At 40.6% G+C, this 21571-nt stretch overlaps 1 protein-coding gene and 1 pseudogene across 5 annotated transcripts in view; one reads left to right on the forward strand and one right to left on the reverse strand.

The window, feature by feature from the left end:
• ENTPD7 (ectonucleoside triphosphate diphosphohydrolase 7) overlaps window positions 1–21571 on the reverse strand; it is a 44693-nt gene that overhangs the window by 8447 nt on the left and 14675 nt on the right. For 2 of the 5 annotated variants that reach the window (XR_011421892.1, XR_011421893.1), the window contains exons 4-13: window positions 19811–20016; window positions 19404–19554; window positions 15111–15214; window positions 12886–12942; window positions 9823–9956; window positions 6077–6243; window positions 3105–3429; window positions 1095–1180; window positions 354–506; window positions 77–238 (exon numbers count right to left, since the gene is read on the reverse strand). Coding sequence is in view for 3 of the 5 variants with exons in the window: in XM_023641087.2 (XP_023496855.1) it covers window positions 77–238; window positions 1095–1180; window positions 3105–3429; window positions 6077–6243; window positions 9823–9956; window positions 12886–12942; window positions 15111–15214; window positions 19404–19554; window positions 19811–20016 (1392 nt within the window). In the remaining 2 variants the exon portion in view is untranslated. Of the gene's footprint in view, window positions 1–76; window positions 239–284; window positions 507–1094; window positions 1181–3104; window positions 3430–6076; window positions 6244–9822; window positions 9957–12885; window positions 12943–15110; window positions 15215–19403; window positions 19555–19810; window positions 20017–21571 lie in introns of those variants that run through there. The other 3 variants (XM_023641087.2, XM_023641095.2, XM_070223030.1) reach the window with 2 other exon arrangements.
• Window positions 3929–4709, forward strand: LOC111773518 (receptor-binding cancer antigen expressed on SiSo cells pseudogene; annotated as a pseudogene).

The raw sequence follows: 21571 nt of genomic DNA on the forward strand, positions 1-21571 counted from the left end.
TCACTTAACAACTTATTCTGAGGCAGCAACTGACATCCTCTGAGCTCACGATGCCAGCTTTGTCAGGCCACTTTACCTGAGTGGTAAGAATCGTGTTTTATACAGAATGGCTCCCAGCGTCCACTGAACCTCTCGGTCATACACCAGCTGGGCTGTCTGCAGGTTTGGATAGTCATAGGGAAAGTGGAATCCTTCGTGAAGGACTTGGTACATCCAAGCTGATTTAAAACACTGATATCTGTGTGACAAAAGTAAATTATTAAATTTTTTAAAGAAAAAAACAGATTCCAATGCTTTCTGCATACACGCAACTAGAAAAAAAGACCCTTCTCTCCCCACTTCACCTTCCTCACCTCTAGGTGGAGCCAAATCTGAGCGTACTTCATCCTAATGTTTATAACCGTGAAGAACACCTTTAGGCAATAGTGACATTGTACTCTTTTTCTTTCCTTTTTCTTTCTTTTATTTTTTTTGAGTCCTTATCTTCAGAGAGCATGCTGAAATATCTACAAATGTAATTACATGATGTCTTGGATTTGCTTCAAAATAACCCAGTTGTGTTAAGAGGGGAGTAGTAGGGTGGGAGAAGATAAAGCAAGATTGGCCAGGAGTTGATAACAGTAGAGAAGCTGGGTGACAGATGCACAGGAACTCATTATATTCTTCTACTTTTGGTTATGTTTAAAATTTTTTTTAACTAAAATGTTCACAAAACGGGAGGACCAATGAACCAAACTGGCAAAATACTGACATTTTTGAAGCTGGGTGATAGTTACATAAGAGTTTATGTTACTGTTCTTTCTACTTTTCTGCATATTTGATATTTTAATAAAAAGTTTTTTTTTAAAAAAGGCCACCACTTTCGATTTCAACTACTTGGAGAGAACTCTGTGGTAACCACTGGTTTCTCTTGGCTTCACTAGAACAGGCTCACTATTTTGGCCCCTATCACTCAGAAAATCAAAATCTGAAATAATCAAGCTCTCCTTCAACATGAAATCCAATCTATACTATTGCTTGCTCTCTCTCCTTCATTATAATCTGCTGTCTACATTTTAAGGCCACATCTAAGGGGAGAAAAGGAAGTTACGTACTTGAGTCGATGTTCATCTGCATGTGATGAAAAGAGGCCATTCTTGAATCTCTGAGTCAATACTGACCAAGCCATGCCACAGTAATCCTAGTAAACCACAGAGAAACGGTGCAACGTGAAACTGGAGGCAAGCTCTCTAACTTCCCCTACAGTCACAGCTGTTCCATTTCTAAAGTTACTTGTGGGCTACTAGTTGACAGAGGAAAACAGAAATGGCATATTCATTCACTGAAGACAGTGCCCGACCCTGAGCAACACAAGTCCTAGAACTCAGGCTGCTGGGTGACTTGAGTGGCCTGGGAAGACTCCTTTTTAATCCTATAGCATTAATCCACCTCAGTACAAAGCCAGCCTTACGTGGCTTCAGAGCCTCCTAGGCTTCAAGAGGGGTACGGTTAGGACTGGGAGTAGCAAGATCAAGAGCCAAAGAGAGTTCCATTCTACTCTACTGTAGGTAGGTAGGTACTGTAGGTACTGTAGGTAGGTAGTAGGACTGACATGGTGGAACAGAAAAGCAGATGGAACAAAATGGCCAAAAATCTATCACTGGCCTGCCTCCATATTGTAAATCTCACCAAAAGAATCATTCCTTTTGGTTTGTTCAGTAAACTAACATTTCCTGAATGTCTCCTATGTGCCAGGTGCTATTTTAGGTGCTGGGGGATCCAGCAGTGAGTAAAACAGATGAAAATCTCTTCATTTCTCATGAAGCTTACATTCTAGTGGTGGGATACGGAGAATAACCAAGTATATACACACAAGTACATAGATAGAGTGCATTAGATGACATAAATACTCATGGGAAAAATAAAGCAGGAACAGGAAATAGGCAATACTGGGGAGGGCTGCAATTTTGGATAGGGTGGCCAGGGAAGGTGCCACTGGCAAGATAATGTTTGAGTCAAAGTAAAAAATGTAAGGAAACAAAATCGTCACTTTTGCCTGGGAATGAAAACACATTAAGCCACTAGCAACTTGGGCAACAATAACTTGAGCCCTTTGGTGTTCAAGGGAATAGAATCTGAAGAAGTTTCAAAATGACAGAAAGAGTCAGGCCATAGGCAGTTAGGGAGCCCTGGACGCTCGAAAGCAAAGGGAATATAATGGTTTTCCTGGAAGCTGGAGAGGAAGGAGCAAATACAAACCAGGTTTTACTCAATATTTCTTAGAGACTGACCTTGGAGAACAGAATGGTACACATACTGCAGATATTATTCTATTGGAAGTCTTACACCAAGAGAACCCTAGAGAGTTGTAAGGAAGCAGAAAGAAAAGAAGAAAAAATATAAGAGAAGGAGGACAGATTCTTTCCATAAGTTTCTCTGATAAAAGACAGTTTAGAGAGAGACACTAAAATTCAAAGAGATGAATCTAAATTAAAGCAGGAATTATAGGGAGCCACCTAAACTTTTACCTGTCCAGGTAACTAATGGTTTAAGCCTATAGATGCTTAAGTCCTATATATGCTTGAAGTGAATTTTTAATTCTTCTGCATTTTAAATTTAAATAATACTTCCACGATCACTGCTTTTCACAACATCTTTCTAATGTTCTGAGTGACCCTATACCACTCTGGCTTCTTAATAGCTCAAACCGAGAAGATGAAAGTGGACTTGCCCACCTGTGCGACATCATGTCCAAAAGCACATTACAACTGGGAACACCCAATAAGGGGAAAAATACCTGGAGATGACAGTTTTTGGCTACAAACATTAAACTAGACTATTGGAAAGTTAGAGGAAAAACCATTAGCCACCACAATAATTTTAGACCTGGGTGATAAGACACCCATGGAAACCTACGTGTAACTAATTAGAAAGCAGCACGGCACAGCAGGTTCCTTAACTTCTCTACGACTACTTCCTCATCTGTAAAATGAGGCATCACAGGCTCCTGTGAAGAGTAATGTGAGATGATACATGCAAAGCTCTTTGCACGGTGCCTGGCACAAGTTAGGCATCCAATAAGTGGCCAACACCAGCAAGAGTCACCTTTATTATTAATAACTTACCTGAGCAGCCTTGGCAAATGTTGGCCCATGGTAGCGGCCACCGATGCGCAACACATCCTCTGTACAGTAAAAAAACTCCGAGAAACCATAGAACTCGCTGTTGTTGAAGTCAATTGGCGACTGGTAGATGCCGTTCAGTGATGCCTGGCTGGCGTTGGAGCGAGCCAGCAGGGGGCTCAGCATTGCCCCACATGTCGCCCAGTCTCCTTTTCCTCGGACGTGCAGCACCTGGCTATTCCTCTCCACCACATCTGTGAGGCCCACAGGCAGGCAGGGATCCAGAAATGGATTGTCGGGACTCAGACCTGTCTTCTGGCCCAGCAACCTGTCACAATGACAGAGACAAACGAAACACATCACTACCGTACTCGCCCTACTCTAAGAAACGCCTGGTTTAAGAAACCTGGTCTAAGAACGTTCTTCACAGATATCTTGTTATTGTCTTACACGACATCCCTAGAGGGAAGTATTACCATGTAGTAGCATCACATAAACATTTAACTTAAGCAAAGTCAATTTAGCAAAAAAAAAAAAAAGAAAAAAAGGAAAGAAAGAAAAAGAGAGAGAAATATGGCAGTGATCAATTTTGTTCAACCTTTTAGTCAACAAGCATATTTCCCGGTGTATAGTGAAATTGGAGATGGGAATCTGCTGTTCTCCACCTGGTCTTCACGCCCACTTGCCTCTTAAAATTCCAAAGATCTCACCATCTGAGTGTGGTTCTAACGTTTAAAAAAACAACAGGTAGGAGGCGCAGTGGGAAGCGCTGGGAGAGTTCCCTGAGGAGGGTACAATGGCAGGGGGGCAATGGCAATGGCTGGCAAATGGTGACAGAGCACACGCCTAGCTCTGAGTCGGGAGGGCAGGGGCAGCTGATGATTCCCACCGTGGCCATCACACAGTGCTGATTATTTAAAGTCTGTATTTGCCTAGCAATAGCATTCTCATACCTAAAGAGATTAATATGCAGATCTGGCCAAGGACAGAAATTACGTGGAGACCAAATAACTTTGCCAACTGCAATTAATCATTCGTCAGTTCGTAAGCAGACAGACGTTGAAGAGGAGACTCCCTAGGCTGAAGATGCACCCACAAGCGTAAAGACTGGAGAGAATGGGAATGTGGCAACACAATAAAGAGCTTTGGAATAACTGAAACCTATTTTAAGGATGTGACATCAACTATAAAGAAAATTCGGAAAATCGTTTTTAAGAAGAGAGAACCATGAAGTTTTGACATCCTAGGAAGCAGAGGTTTCTCCAGCAGATTAGCAGCTACACAAGACGAACAATCAGTGTACTGAATCAGGTGACTGAGATACATGGCAAGAAAACACCATTGCATGGGAAGAAGACGATGCAGCCTGGCAAGTTCCAAGGCAGCGGAAAACAGCAGACAGAGGGAAAAAGCAGCGGAACCATGAAAGAGGAAAATGGAAAATGAAGCACAGCGGCTAACGAAGGAACAAAACAAAATCCCTGTGAAACCTGCATGATAACTGTTCTCCAGATGTCACAGTGCCAGCAGGAACAATCTGAGCTCCACAACCCAAGCGACATGTTTGTGGACTTAAGAGTATTTTCAGAACACAAATACACTGCTAGATGTTATGCATTCATCAATCATCAGGATAACAAGATTCTCCCAAAGCACCTTGAGCTCTTATTAGTTGAGATTTACAAAAACAAAAAAGATTTATGACACAAAGTTTTTTTTTCTTTTTTTTTTTTTAGGAAGATTAGCCCTGAGCTAACATCTGCTGTGAATCCACCTCTTTTTGCTGAGGAAGACTGGCCCTGAGCTAACATCCGTGCCCATCTTCCTCTACTGTATATGTGGGATGCCTCCCACAGCATGGCTTGACAAACCGAGTGTAGGTCTGCACCTAGGATCCAAACCTGCAAACCCCAGGCTGCCAAAGAGGAACGTGCGAACTTAACTGCTGCACCACCAGGCCAGTCCCCAATATTTTCTTAATATGCTCCCAATATAAGACATTGATTGACGTAGAGAAATTATTATAAATGGGATATACCAGTACCTTGTCAAACTAGTGTTTTTGGCTAAATAAATGCGGATAAATAATTTTATGATGTCAAAGAACTCTGCTGTCTATTATGCTTTCTTTCAATGCGTATAATGATAAAATCATTTTATTTTATTTATTTATTTTTAAGATTTTATTTTTCCTTTTTCTCCCCAAAGCCCCCAGTACATAGTTGTGTATTTTTTTAGTTGGGGGTCCTTCTAGTTGTGGCATGTGGGACGCCACCTCAGCATGGCTCAATGAGCGGTGCCATGTCCACGCCCAGGATACGAACCAGTGAAACCCTGGGCCACTGAAGCAGAGCACACGAACTTAACCACTCGGCCAGGGGGCCGGCCCGATAAAATCATTCTAAATACTAAAACAAACCCACAACTGTTTGTACATTATGGTCTAACTACTTCATCTGGTACTCAGATGAAGAATCAGTGATGCTGGAAGAAAAACTGGCTATTAATGAGAGAACAATTTAAAGGTTAATTTTGACTACACATGCTTTTTAGCTTTTATGCACACTATGAAACCTAACTCCACATAAAATGCAACTGCACTGTAATTAAACAAACATGTCTTGAGAGCTTCCAGGTAGAAGGAACCACGAGGAGGTACATTAAACTGTATGTTTAAAATCCATGATTAAATTAACCTCACTAATCCCATATGCCATGTCTGAGGTGGGACACAGCAAGAGGTCGCCAGAATAAGCTGCCTTTTTTTATGAATCTTAATGACAAAGATGTACCCTAACTGAGATCAAGTGGGACTACGAATGGAGGGTCTAAGAGATATTACCCCACTGGCAAGCATGGTCAGAAAGGAGGAAGAAACAAGGACGTATCTATCTTAACAGGATGTAAATATTTCTCCCTAATACTGCACCCTGATGACATTCTAGTTCAGAAACACATTCCAATGTCAAATGTACCTGTTTTTGTTAAGAGTTTCATTCAGCACAAGGTCTTCATAGCGCTGCCGGGCAAAATTGCCCCCAAACCCCAGGAAGGTGGTGACGTAAACCCTATACACATGTTCAGTGTGTTGCACATCACAGCCCAGGTTGAATTCAGCCAGCAGGATCTTTGCAGCTTCTTCCTGTAATACAACGTGAAGAGAAAAAAGGGAATTTTAGTTCTGATTGATTTCTAGAAAGCTATGACATTGCTAATACACCAGGCTTCATGTGCTATGATTACTCTTTAAAATGCTAATCTTGTAGCATTCTTTCATCCTCGTAGCATTATTTCAAAGACACAAATGACAAGACTGCACAAAAAAGTACAAATCAGAGACTGAATACCAAATTAGAGACTAAAACTATCCATAGTTATATAGAAGGTAGAATCATTACAGATAATGTCATTTTCTTGCATGTACTTTCCTGATTTTCCAATTCTCCACAAAGGAAATATACGATTTTTATATTCAGGAAAAAACTCCTTTGATAAAAGTAAATTTATGGAATTCTGGAGATTATCATGAGATCTATTCGACCGCCTTTTCGAGAACTATTCAAGAAGTTCTAATATTCCCTGTGACAGGTCTGGGGATTGGGAAAGTTCAACTTTATTGTACCTCCAAGGAAAAGGTGCTCTATTTTTTTCTTTTTTTTTTCAGACTTCGGGTGCAGAGGTTGAATTAATCATAGTCCTCAATTCAGTTCGTGGAACGTTATCATGCCAAAACCCCTCTTTTATTTATTTATTCCCTTTTATCTTTATTCCTGCTCCCCATCATAGGTGCTTAATGTGTAATATTTGTTTGTATGTATTGTTGCAAAATGGGATTATTATTTTGAATTTTTTTTTTTTTTGAGGAAGATTAGCCCTGGGCTAACTACTGCCAGTCCTCCTCTTTTTTGCTGAGGAAGCCCGGCCCTGAGCCAATATCCGTGCCCACCTTCCTCTACCTTATATGTGGGATGCCTACCACAGCATGGTGTGCCAAGCGGTGCCATGTCCGCACCCAGGATCCAAACTAGCGAACCCCGGGCCACCGAGAAGCAGAACGTGCGCACTTAACCACTACGCCACCGGGCCGGCCCCTGAATGTATTTATTTTTAATTTATGATTTTAATTTAATTCCGCTCCTAGGTATGTACACAAGAGAACTGAAAACTTACGTATACACAAAAAATATGTTCATGAATGTTCACAACAGAATTATCTATAATAGCCCCAAACTGGAAACAACCCAAATGTCCATCAACCCAATGTCCATTTAGATAAGCAAAATGTGGCACAGTCACAACAATGGAATGTTACTCAGCCATAAAAAGGAATGAAGTACAGATATATGCTACATCAATGACCCTTGAAAACATTTTGCTAAGTGAGAGAAGACAGACACAAAAGGCCACATATTCTAAGATTCCACTTATATGGAACGTCCAGAATAGGCAAATCCATAGGCAACAGAAAGTAGATTAGTGGTTGTCAGGGCTGGAGAGAAGGGAATGACAAGTGACTGCTAATGAATATGGGATTTCTTTTTGAGGTGATGAAAATGTTCTGGAATTTGACAGTGGTGGTTGCATTACTTTGTGAATGTGCACAACTTTGTGAACTGTACAATAAAATACATTAGGCCTTTAAGATTATTTAAATTTTTTAATGTGCTATTGTGTTGTCTCATTGTTTCTCTCCTTTTTTTACCAAGTACTAAAATCCATTATGTTGCTATGTGTACATCTAATTTGTTGCTTGCAACTATACTTTCCATACCAGTGTTGCTTTCTAAACATACACACACAAAAAAAGTCATTTATTTAAGACTTTAAGGCTCAGTGCCACTTATCAGAACCATGCCTTCATTTTACCTGTTGAATACATACTAATAAATACAGACTAAAAAGTCTTACAACCTAATTCCCCAATCTCCAAACTCTAACAGAGACATCTCTGCTGATTGCCAAACCCACATTTCCGGCAGTCCTGCTGGATATTTGGACACATATGTTACTCAGATATCTCTAACTCAACATACCCAAGATTGAACTCATTGGTTATAGGACTTCAGAGCTAGAGACCAGAGAATGCTCTCACCAAACCACCCGGACCATACTGGTTCGCTTAGCACCAGCTCCACCCTTTCCTCTGTAGTTTCTCCCTCAGTGACTGGGTTCCTCACCCTTCCAGTTATCTAGGCTGGACCCTCTGCATCACTGCCCATTCCTCCCTGCCCTCCCATACCACCACTTTACACTGGTTTTTCACTCCAAAATATCCCTTGAAATCTGTTCCCTCCCTTCCATTTCCACTTACATTGTCTAGTTTAGCCCCTTACCACTTCTCACCCAAGGTTCCCTGACCTACAACTCTTTCTCCTAATGATACCAAAATTATTTTCCTAAAAAATAGACTGCATCACAGTCACACAATTAACATAGTCACAAAATTGAGAGCTGGGAAGGACCCTTGGAGTTTAATTCTTTTACAGATGATGAAACTGAGGCCCATATGAACTGCCCTACTCAAAAGCCCTTGCTGATTCCCCCCTATTTTAGAGATAGAAAAGCCAAAGCCCTCAGCATGGCACCCAAGACTCTCCATGATCTAACTTCATCTTATCTTCCCAGCCTTACTTACTACCATACTTGAAAATCCTATACTGCAACAGGCTGTCCTCCATTCCCCGGACATTCGGGGCTCTCTGCTGCCTACTATTCCCTCCATGCAGATGGCCTTCCCTCAGTCTCCACTTTGCAAAAGCCCACCATGATCCAAGGCCCAGGTAGATACCCTACCTTCCATGAAGCCAGCATGGCTCCCTTTTGCAAATAGAAAGAGCCTGCCAGTTCTCACACTGCCACAGCTGTCTTTTTAGACAAGAGGTTCTCAACCAGGGGTGACTTTGCACCCCAAGGGGACATCTGGCAATGTCTGGAGACACTTGTGATTGTCAAAACTGGGATTGGGGGCGGGGGTGGGGGGGTTACTGGCATCTGGGAGAGGCCAGGCATGCTGCTAAATACGATACACAGGACAGTCCTCCACAATAAAGAATTATCCAGCTCAAAACGTCAGTAGTGCCAAGCATAAGAAATCCTGGTTTAGATCAAATTACAGCACTGTCATGGTCTGCTTTATCAAAGGCCGTCTCCACTGACAGATTGCAAGCTTTTGGGGGCAGTGTAACACGTCTCATTCCTTGCACATAAAAAGTGCTCAAAAAGTGTATTTCTTTTTCCTCTCTGATGAAACTTCTCCCTCAAAGTGCATTCTTTACATTCTAATCAGGTAAGGAACATGAGAAGCACAAGAATGGAATCATCGGTATGGAAAAGGAAATAACATCTAATGAACAAATACTGTGCTCTAGGATGTTTCCGTCTTATCATGTTTAATCCTCAGCAACTCTAGCAGGTAGGTAGTATAATTATAATTGCTAAAATGTATTAAACATTTATTACACGCTGGTCAGTTTGCTAAGTGCTGTACACACATGGTGTTATCTCATTCTCACAATTTTATGGAGTAGAAACTATTATTATTCCCTTTTTACACATGAAGAAACTAAGGCTCAGAGAGGTAACCTACCCAAGATAACACAAGCTAGCAAATATCTGAAAAAGTGTTTGGACCCGGGCAAGATGGCTGAAATCTAAAGACAGTGCCCTTCCTTCTCAAATACCGGCATTCCTAGCAACTGAATTTCCCTAAAAGGTAAAATACCTGCTTTGGAGGAAGGACAGAGGTTGAGGTAGGAACTTCATAAGCAATTTGGAGAGAGGCTCCTCCCATATCCAGTATCCCTACTGTCCTTCTGCGTCCTGTTGCCAGTTCCTGGGGAGCCTCGGCGTCTGATTCTGAAATAAATAAGGGAACAGAAAGGGTCTAGCAATTAAAAATCAAAATTAAGTCAAAAGGAAAACCAAAGAAACCAGAAACAGAAATTCATTAAAAAATTGAAAGCAAATGGAAATAAATTAATCTAACTGTATCAATTGTATATTACACAGAGAAGAATTATTTCAAGTGCCCGAAAACATGGTATTTGGACTTTATGTCCCTTGTAGAATATATCTTAATGACAAAAGAAACAATATCTTAAGCTGCGTTGTAATAGTCTTATTGGTAATGCCTGTTTTGGAGGAAGGACAGAGGTTGAGGCTGAGGATAGAGGTTGAGGACGGAGGTTAATAATAATTGGCATTATTATTTTTAAACCATTAAACATATACTATGGAATAAAGCAAATAAGTGTTTATGTTAATATCTTTTTTTTTTTCTTTTTGAGGAAGATTAGCCCTGAGCTAACTACTGCCAGTCCTCCTCTTTTTGCTGAGGAAGGCTGGCCCTCAGCTAACATCGTGCCCATCTTCCTCTACTTTATATGTGGGACGCCTACCACAGCATGGCGTGCCAAGCAGTGCCAGGTCCTCACCCGGGATCCGAACCGGTGAACCCCGGGCCGCCGAGAAGCGGAACATGCGAACTTAACCGCTGCGCCACCAGACCGGCCCCTATGTTAATATCTTTATCCTAAAGATATGTTAATATCTCTAGGAACAAATGTTCAGCATAAGAGAAAGAGGATATAAGCATAAAATTAAAGAAATTAAAGAAGAGCTTCATAATCTTAAATATGAATTGGAGCTATCACTATGAGATCATGATTTATTTTTCTCTTTCTAAAAAATACATATTTCCTAGCTCTGCCCACTGAAAACACCTAGAAGCAAAGATCATCCAGGAGCAATGAGCACCCCTGACATCCAGACCACTGTCTCTAAATAATATCTTCGACTAAAAGAAACCAGGGCTCTTTAAAAAAATGGCCAATGCCAGGTCTAAAAAATGTAAGATGAGCATAGAATACCTTGGTGTGCCAAAAAGCAAGGGAAACATAAAAGACTATTGGGATCATGTTAAAAGGGTGCAAGAGCCAACCTAAAGGTGCTCTTCCTGGCCAATGACGGTATAATTTGAGCACAAAAAAAGAATAATGATGTGATGGGCTGCAACGCATCAAATACATTCAGATTCACAAGATCATAATGATACTGAAAAAAACTTTACTGATTACCTTTGGAAGTTGATAGGACACCAATTCATTATTCAAAAACTTGATAAATAAAAGGAAAGAATCAAGAATTTATTCTGTCTTTCCATTAAGAACTGTATTTCAGCATAACTAAATGGTTAATGAAGAAAATTTCATTATATAAAAATCCCAGCTTTTAGGGGGCCAGCCTGGTGTTGCAGCAGTTGAGTTTGCGTGTTCTGCTTTGGCGGCCTGAGGTTCGCTGGTTCGGATCCCAGGTGCAGGCCTATGCACCACTTATCAAGCCATGCTGTGGCAGGCATCCCACATATAAAATAGAGGAAGATGGACATGGATGTTAGCTCAGGGCCAATCTTCCTCAGCAAAAAGAGGAGGATTGGTGGCAGATGTTAGCTCAGGGCTAATCGTCCACAAAAAAAAAATCCCAGCTGTTAAATGCAAGAGGAATAACAGAATTAGAAAAATCACCATTTTGCAACCTCTAATGAAAAAACAGATCTAAGCAATGATCACAGTCGGCTACTATAACCATTAAGTGAAAAGTAGATGGGAAATTTTTATAATAGATTAGATCAGGCTGACAATACCTGAACCCTGAATACCTGATCAGTCTTGACACGACTAAAAGTAGGACAACTAGACATCATAAAACTCCTAATGTAATGTAGTAGGAAACACTTAGCAAAAGAATTGAATCTGAGTCTAATGAAGCTTCTATATCTAAGCTTCAGTTTACAAGACAGAAAGGAAGATGAGAAACATGTTAAAGACCCCACAAAGATAGAGCCAACCAAGGGCTGGCCCAGGGCACAGCGGTTAAGTTCACACATTCCACTTTGGTGGCCCAGGGTTCGCCGGTTCGGATCCCAGGTGTGGACATGACACCACTTGGCAAGCCATGCTGTGGTAGGCATCCCACATAGAAAGTAGAGGAAGATGGGCACGGACGTTAGCTCAGGGCCAGTCTTCCTCAGCAAAAAGAGGAGGAGTGGCAGCAGATGTTAACTCAGGGCTAATCTTTCTCAAAAAAAAAAAAGATACAGTCAACCAAATCCAGGATGTAACAAATTCATTCTATCATGTGACCCAGTTTTTTTTTTAATCAATGATTTAGAAAAAAAGAGGTAGGAGTAAAGTGAACTGTTATAAGTGAAAAGAGACATATCAGTCAAACGTAATTTGTGATCCATGTTCAGAATCTAATTTGAACGAGACAACTACAAATAAATACTCTTGGGACAATCAGGGAACTCTCTGCCTGGGTATTAGACGGATATTACATGATATTAGGAATTGTTAACTTTGTTAAGTTTAAAAATGGCACTGTGGAGATTTTGTTTGTTTTAAATTCCCTATTGGATAGAGATAAATCATGAAGTACATAAAGATAAAATGGTATGTCTGGGTTTGCTTTTAAAAATCCAACAGGGAAAGAAACCTGGGTTGTATGGAGGGAGCCTGGGGCAAAAAAATGGCAAACCATTACTAAGTGTTGAGTGGGTAATGAATTCATATAGGTTCATTTTATTATTTACTTTTGTGAGTGTCTGAAACTTTCCATATTAAAAAGTTAAAAAGAAATAAAAGAAAGCAAATTAGAACTGGAAAACGAAGAATCTTAAGTTTTAAAAAAAGAAAGAAAGAAAAACAACTCAAAATTAGCACTTACATGCTACTGATAGGTCATGACATGAACCTTAGAACTGTCATAAGAGGACAATATTACTCACCATCCTCATGGTCAAATCTTCCCAAAACAAAGTTGATTCCAATCCACGCATAAACCCCTGAGTGAGAAATATAAAAGCCCTTGCTTAATTCTCTACTGCTACGCCATGTACACACCTCTCCCCAGGGCTGCTTTTTCCCTCCTTTTCTTGGAAAAAACCGATAATAGTATTTTACTCCACAGTCTCAGTGTATGAATTTAAAAGCTTTTATCTTGTGATGGTTTTCCCTTTTAAAAATTATTTGCATTTTCTAAATTTCCTACAACAAATAGGAATTAACACGTAAAAACAAATGTTAAAAATGTAAATCTTGGCGCTCTGGCTCTGGGCAAGATGGAGTAAGCACACTCCACCCCATCTCGCCACTGAATGCAAGTATAAACTCTGGATAGAGTGTATGGAGCAGACTTCCGAGAATCTGAAAGGGAACGAGAGTGGGCACACTGGGACAGAGATCAGAAGTGACAGTCCCACCAAACCAGTAGTGAGTTTCCCATTTTTTTCCCTGATATTGCCTGGCCTGGACTCCAAAGCAGCTTGAAACACAAAAGTACACACCGGGTGTGGACAGAAAGAACTTCAAGACCTTGTTTTCTGGTCCAAGGAAGAGAAAAGGAAACTCCAAAGATTCAGAAAGAGTAGGGGGAAATCCCTTGCCTTTCCCCTCCTTTATTTTGTTCTCTCCTACCACAGGTAATCCCGCAGCAGTGGAGGGAGAGGCTGGGCAGGTGCCTAAAACTCTGAGGGATATGAATCCTTCTCTGTGACCAGAGAAGCTGTAATCTCAAGAGTTGGGACAAGTCCCTGTAGCTTATTTTTTTCCCTCTGTCCTCTACCACTTAGCCCTGGATGCAGATGCAATCACGGGAAACACATGACAGAGTGGGGAAATCAAAGCCCTGGCTTTCTGGCTGGAGGACCATGAAAGTGAGCCCCAGAGAACCAGAAAGTGTTGGGGAGATCGTGGAGAGTAGGGAACAAAGTGGTGTATGAACTCCTGGGCTCACCTCCAAGCTACACGTGCGTGGATCTGATGCTACATAATATCAAAGGTTTTGAGAACTGAACTACTGGATAGACGACCCATTTGTATGGGCTATGCCCAGATTCCACATTGGCCACTGGCTCGCACACACATGGGAGAAATCCAGATAGCAGTGCCAAGGCCTCGAAAAATGAGTCAATAGAATCACAGTCCACAGAAGGCAGGTGAGAACTTGAGGCCTGAAACCACCCAGGTCAACTGTGCTAAAACAAAAGAATCAACATTCTCCTTATGATTGAAACAAGATCCAGAGTCCTCAACGTAATATTCACAACGTCAAGGATACGACATAAAATTACTTGGCATACCAAGAACTAAGCAAACCTCAAACCACAAAGGAAAAGATGACAACCTCGAGATGACACAGATGTTAGAATGATCAAACAAAGTTATTAAGGTAGCTATATAATCAAGAAATAAGAGCAGTCTTACAATGAATGGAAAGATAAAAAGTCTCAGCAAAGAAAGAGAACATAAAAAAGAACCAAATGGAAATTTTAGGACTGAAAAATGCAGCAATGAAATTGAAAAAGGTAAATCTTTTCCCCTATGTAAACTGCAACTAGAAGCCAAAACCATTTCTCTTTTTCAAGAAATGGAAACATAATTCATCATACAGGCCACACTTGGGCCATATGAGAACACAGTCAACTCCACCCCAAAACTACAAGTGTCCCTAAAGTGTGAGCTTTTAGGGACATATCAATAGTGCATAGTAAGTGCAATGAAGGGAAAGCCCATAACAAACAAAAGTCACTCATCCTGCTCATTCCCTGAAATTAAAGTTTCACTTTAATTAATCTAATAATTTGCTTTACATTCGAATGTGGCAAACTTACTACATCGCCTGGAAGTATGTATGTTTTCAAAATTAGCTAATTGTAATTGGTTTGAAAAACCAAATATCCATTTGGAATCATCATTAAATACTAATACATTCTTAGAAACATCATACTTAGCACAAAGCTAAAATCAGATATAAGTTTATGACTTCTAGAAGCAGCATTCTAAAACAGATACCAATGCAGGATATGCAAATGATCAAATAAACTATATAGCAGAATCAAGAAAATTACTGGCAGAATAAAAACAGATATACAAGATAATCCTAAACTCCCGTTAGAGAGACAGTGTCGTGGTTGCTGGGAGGTGACCCACAGCACCCCTCAGGGCCCAGTACCTTCCTGCTTCCCAGAGATCACTTCTGCCTGAGACTGCGAAAAGAGGAAGTCAAACTCCAGTGGTAAATCTTTCACTAGATCAGCCAAGATAGCCAACTGCTTCCTGAAATAAAGAACAAAAAATCTACAAGTTAATTGTTTAACTCTCTTCTCACAAACAGCCTCAACTTGACCTTCTACTTCGCCTTGTTACGACCTCACCGGTCACCTACCCCATCCACTTGTGGAGCTCGCCTTCTTTTTGGTACCTTCTTCGATTACAAAGGTTTAAACGGCTTCCTACTTAAAAGGCAACATGGTAACAGGAATGTTTTTCCTTTATGTAATGTTACAGTTCAAATAGTGTTAAAAGATGAGACTCTCAGAGGCTGAGTATGAATAAACCACAGGAAATTGAAGCATAATTTTGTAATCTATAAAATACATGTAATTACGTTATTCCTAACTACTATGAAAGGAAGCTGTTAAAGCGAGGAACGCAATCTCCTCCTCAGATCTTACACAACACAGAAACAATGCCTCACATCAGCACACAGGAAGCACTGGCAGGTCCACGAGCTTCTAAGTTAAGCCTTTACATAAACCAACAATGAACTTTTTAACCTCCTTTTCCACATTTCAAGGGTTGGTTTTTTTTCTTTATAAAAATCTTATTTTTTGTGAAAAACCCAGATCAGGATCAAAATCCAAAGGTCATAACAATTTCAGAATGACGTTGGAAGCTTAGTATCTATCCAGTTGTTTATTCCTCTAAAATTTTATGTTATCAGTATCACCAGACAAATAAAAGCAAAGAAACAAAACTAGAAGTAATAATATGAATCTAGAGAAAATGCTGGTTAAAAAGAAGAGCAATTATCTTGGATTTTTTAAATTGCTCATTACAAAAATATTCTATTGACTCAAACAGTTGTCAGCATGACTTAGGGAAGAATGCTGTTCACACTTAAAAGTGAAGAATTACATTTAGGGTAGTAATCTTCAAGTATAATGTCAAGTATAGTTTCTAAAACAGCTCACTGTTATACATATTAAATTCTTATGATAAGGATTGCACATGGATGGAATAAAAGGGACTATTTTGCCCTCCCTGTGGGATGTGCTTCTAAACTACCCGAGGAAGAGGACTTGCTGGTTTTGGTGATGATATGTAAGAAGAGGCACCAACGAACGTTGCTGTTTGGAATGTAAAGTACTAGTACAATCTCACTAAAGGGCAATCCATGACAAAATTCTTAATGTGCTTAACCTTTGACTCAGCTATTACACTTTTAGAAATTTATTGCAAGGAATCATCGGATAAGACTACAAAGAGGAAGAATACTGCAGCATTATTTGTAACAATGAAAAACCAGAAATAACCTAAATGGACATCAATAGGGACTGGTTAAATAATTTATGGTACATCCATACAAGGTAACACTATACAGATATTTCGAAGAAATGAGGTCAATTTATATCTACAGGCATTGACATAAAAAGACGTCCAATATATTTTAAGTTCTAATAGGTTACAAAACAGTACATATAACATGATCTCAATTTATGTTAGAAAACAAAAAACACTCTTCATGTACTACACAGGATAGGATAGAACTTTCATTTCTAAAATTCAGTATTGTTTCTTTATTTTCTTCTAATGGCAAAATGCTGATAACTGTCGAAGCTGGGTTGTGAGTAAATGGGGATTCATTACACTGTTCTCTGTAATATACGTTTGAAATTTCCCACAATAAAAAGTGTTTCATCTTAACTATTACTTTGTATTACCTTTGTAATTTTTTAAGAGTAGTTCTACTACAAAATAAAAAGAAAGTGGAACAAATTCTGTTAGTCCAGGCCTTTGGCAAAGAAGTAAAACCTAGTGCTAATAAATTCAAAATACAGTCCAGGTGATTCAAATCCATTTTGAATACTGATCAATATGCTAATAGATTAGCAAAGTATCAGTTATACAAAACAGGTTCCTGCAGTGATAGTTCCACTTATGTCAACAACTATAGCTGCTCAAGAGGTAGCAATCAATTTATAAGCCCAGGCCAGATCTTGGCATTATTAAAAGTGATCAGAAAACAAGTGAAAATTGGGGGCCGGTGTAGTGGTTAAGTTCATGTGCTCTGCCTGCTTCAGTGGCCCAGGGTTTGCCAGTTTGGATCCTGGGCATGGGCCTAGACACTGCTCATCAAGCCACACTGTGGCAGCGTCCCACATAGAAGAACTAGAAGGACTTACAACTAGGATATACAATTATGTACTGGGGCTGTGGGGAAGGAAAAACAAAAAAAGAGTAAGATTGGCAACAGATGTTAGCTCAGGGCCGATCTTCCTGACCAAAAAAAAAAGAAAACAAGTTAAAAGAAAAAGCAAATTCTTTAAAACTTTTTAAGATAAAATAAATATTAATATTCAGAGCTTCCATACTGACAGCAACCATCTTAGACAAATGGGGTGGAGTCTGGATATTGGGTTTTATTTGGATAGAAACTTCTTTGACAAACAGAGGCAATGCTGAGCAGTGCCAGGAGGTGAGGCAATCCTCTCCTTTGCTCCAGACAAATAAAACATGGCCAAACCATTACCCTGCTGGTAGGCTCTGCCTTTTTGACCTCTGACTCAGCTGTTTCTCTGGCCCTCCTTCTCTTTCCTTGGTTGTGAGATCTCAGGCCATGCACAAACCTGTGATGTGGTACCACCTGTGTCATCTATACTCTTCACAGAGTTTCTAAAATTTTGAACAATGTGAATATCACTTATGTCAAAAACAAAAATTCTAGGGGCTGGCCCGGTGGTGCAGTGGTTAAGTTCGCATGTTCCGCTTTGGCGGCCCGGGGTCATTTGGATCCCGGGTGCAGACATGGCACTGCTTGGCACGCCGTGCTGTGGTAGGCGTCCCACATATAAAGTAGAGGAAGATGGGCACGGATGCTAGCTCAGGGCCAGTCTTCCTCAGCAAAAAGAGGAGGATTGGCAGCAGATGTTAGCTCAGGGCTAATCTTCCCCCCCAAAAAAAAAATCTAAATTGTATGTGCAGTATGATTACAACTTTGTAGAAATTACATATAAATGTAGAAAGAGACAGGAAAGTGATGAAATGAAAAAGTTTTGATAGGGTAGTGGGATTATAAATGTTTTGTTTGTTTTTAAGACTTCTTTTAAGGATCTAAGGTTGCAGTCATAATATTTTAAAGTTTGGTTTTATGAATAAGTAAAAACAAAACAAAAATATTTCAAGACCAAAGTGTATGGGAAAACAAGGAGCTAGAAGGCCGCTCATGTTGACAAATGGCTATAGAAAATAATCTGCTTCTCAACAGTAAACCACTAAACAGAAGGCAAGAAGTCTGCTGAAAGAAGTCAACATGTGTTGTATTGTCTGGCTCGTCTGGCATCAGCAGCATGAAGCCCTATGTCTGTGGCTGAGGTTTCTGCTGTTGTTGGGCAAGTATACAAAATGAAACTTTATGGAAAAGGGAACGGCTATTTACCAAGGAAAAATATTTAAGCTAATAAAAAATACCTGATGCCTATGAGTCTATGAACATTCCAGAAGGATGAATTCTAAAGATCAGGGAGCTTAGTTCCACCCCATGACCGTAAGTGTGGAGGGGCTGGGGAGGTGTCAAAGGGGAGAAATCACAAACAAGGAGGGGTCTGACCTAAGTATAACCGCTGCCTCTTCCTCTTTCTCCTTCTCCCCCTCCTCGCTCTCCTCCTCCTCTTTTGCCAGAAAAGAAAGAGGGATCAGGTGGCAACATACCAGGCTAAACTGCCAAGGTCAAGTGGAAAAGACTTGACTGGCTGGGATGGGAAAAACGTCTAAAGCAATGGAGACTAAGCTTTTCACTATCAGCAGTGAGCCAGGCAAAGTTACAGAGAAAGCGGCATTCGTAGGAGAGGCCTCCCACTAGCCCCAAGGGACCCCGTCTCTCAAGTGACTCTCCTACTACCCTTCTGTAATTATGCTCCCCCTTCTAGGTGCCTCATGATCCAAATTTATCACCATCACCACTGCTCCCAACCCTCAGTCCAAACTAAGATCATTACGGCCATCTCAGACATAGATACTGATCCCAAAGAAGCAAATGACAGGAAAGTGTGAACAACTGATTGTGAAATAATTGAATGCAGGGGTGGCTCTGCTCTATTTTGAGCAAGGAGTCTTTTAGTGTCACCCGTCAACTCTGTGGTGTACCCACATCCCACCCTCAGACCAGGGAACCACAGAGCATGGAATCGGCCTTTTAACTCGTGAGCCACCCACTTTCCTGTGTTTCTCAGACCCTGCACCTCACCTCTCCGGGAGAAGTCTCATGCCTGCTGTGCACAGGATGTAAAGGGGGGTCTCCTTGTGCTTCTTCACAGGCACATGAGCAGCAGCAAAGCTTAGCAGAGGACGAAGGTAATCACTGGCATGTTCTGGAGTGTCAGCCATTGCAGAGATTCCTTAAGTAAGATAAAATACTTTCTTTAAAAAGCAGATCACATTGACTCAGAAGACTGATACCTCATAAAGTTCTGCTTAAGGCCCTAAACACTTATTTATTTGAGAGGAGGGGGCAGCAATGAATGAGATATCCCTCCCATTATCCAGAATCTCAAGAAGAAAAGGGTAGCATTCTTTCTCTCTCGTCTCTTCTCTCCTCTCTCATGCTTGTAGCAGATAAGAGATATCGACAACAAAATATATTCCCATAAGTACCTGGCTTGATTTTTTTAACCACAGGTTGGCTGTTGCGGTCTCTCATCTGTTTGATGTCCAGCAAATCATGGGGGTTCCCATTATGTCTTGGCCAGAAATAAACAAAAATCCGGGAGCCACTGCTGCCACAGTCCACAACAAGTCCATAATTTAGATTTGGGTCTTCAGTGTCAGTAGCTTCAAGCTCCCCTACTCGAGCCAAATACCTAAACCAGGAAAAAAGAGACGCGGGCATTTAGCACCCAAGCCCCTGACAGCCATCACCACTTAATTCTTTTGTTCATGAGTCTTCATTAAGCGCCTACGCGTACCAGGCACGTGAGACTACACACCCTAACAAAGGAATGAAACAATACTGGCCATATTTACTGATGTGACGTATACGAAGTAAGGAGCTGTTTTGCTTGCCTAGAGGCCACGGAATGAGATAAGTAAAGACTCCTCCATGTCTGGGGGCAGGTCTGAAACTGGCTGGGGTAGCAAATCTCTTAACAAGCATTAAAGAACTTCTAGGCCTGAGTAAATAATTGGTTTTTGTTGATATAAGCCACTAAGGTTTGGGGCGTTTGTCATGCGTACTAGAAACTAAAACAATCCTAATAACTTCTTCTCTATCTTTTCTGTAAATAAACAGGACGATTATCACTTAATCATTAATCACTAATCAACGACTAATCATTAATTACTTAACGTGTGTTTCTGGGTGCTGATATTTATGGGCTTTTTGCTTTGCACTTTATATTGCTAGAATTGCATTAATAAAAAATGTATTTCATAAATACAGTAATTATTCTTTTCTATAATCTTTTAAAATATTTTGTGGTTATAAAAAGAAGGTTCATAAAAAACAAATAGAGTAAAAAATAACAATAAAACAATGCCTGTCTACCCAACATACAGTTTAAAAAATAAAACATTACAGTGTTAAAAAAAAAGCTTCTAAGGGGGCCAGCCCCATGGGGTGGTGTTAAGTTTGGTGCACCTGCTTTGGCGGCCTGGGTTTGTGGGTTCAGATCCCGGGTGTGGACCTACACCACTTGTCAGCCATGCTGTAGCAGCAACCCACATGTAAAGTGGAGGAAGACTGGCACAGATGTTAGCTCAGGGCTAATCTTCCTCAGCAAAAAAAAAAGAAGAAGACAAAGATAAACAAAAAGCTTCTAGGTCCTAGGACATTAGTACTTTGTGTTGGGATTTTCTTAGATTCTCATTCCAAGATTATCTGGCTGACAGGAGGAAGACGAAACAAGTAAAGACACTGCCATCAAAACACGAAGGTTTGAATCTCAGCTCTAGTACTTTCTCAGCTGTGTGACCTTCAGCAAGTTCCTTAACTTCTCCCAGACTGTTTCTTCATCTGCAGATAAGGACAGCTACGAGTCTCTCCCTGAGAGGGACAATGTAGGTTGAGCAGTCAGCACAGTACTGTGCTGTTGCTGCCGCTGTTCTTGTCATTACATGGTAATTATGGGGAGAACAAATAGTGGAAGACTCTCGGGAGAAAGGGCGAAAAAGTCCAGAAAGAAGAGAGGGTTAAGAGTTGGCAAAATGAGCACTGAGGCTTTAACGTTCCCTCAGAGCCTGCGGGTCTGAAAAGCACAAACGCTGCCAACTCGTCTGCAAAGGCTTCGCTTGAAGAGGAGCCCCCGGAGAACGGCTCTTAGCATACTAAACAGAAAAGGAGGGCTCTTTCTTGGTGCTAAGAACAAATGTTGTGTGATAGATTAAAACTTTGTCTTCTAAGTCCTTTTAAATTTGAAT

The sequence above is a fragment of the Equus caballus genome, chromosome 1 (genome assembly GCF_041296265.1).
Source record: "Equus caballus isolate H_3958 breed thoroughbred chromosome 1, TB-T2T, whole genome shotgun sequence".
NCBI lineage: Eukaryota > Metazoa > Chordata > Mammalia > Perissodactyla > Equidae > Equus > Equus caballus.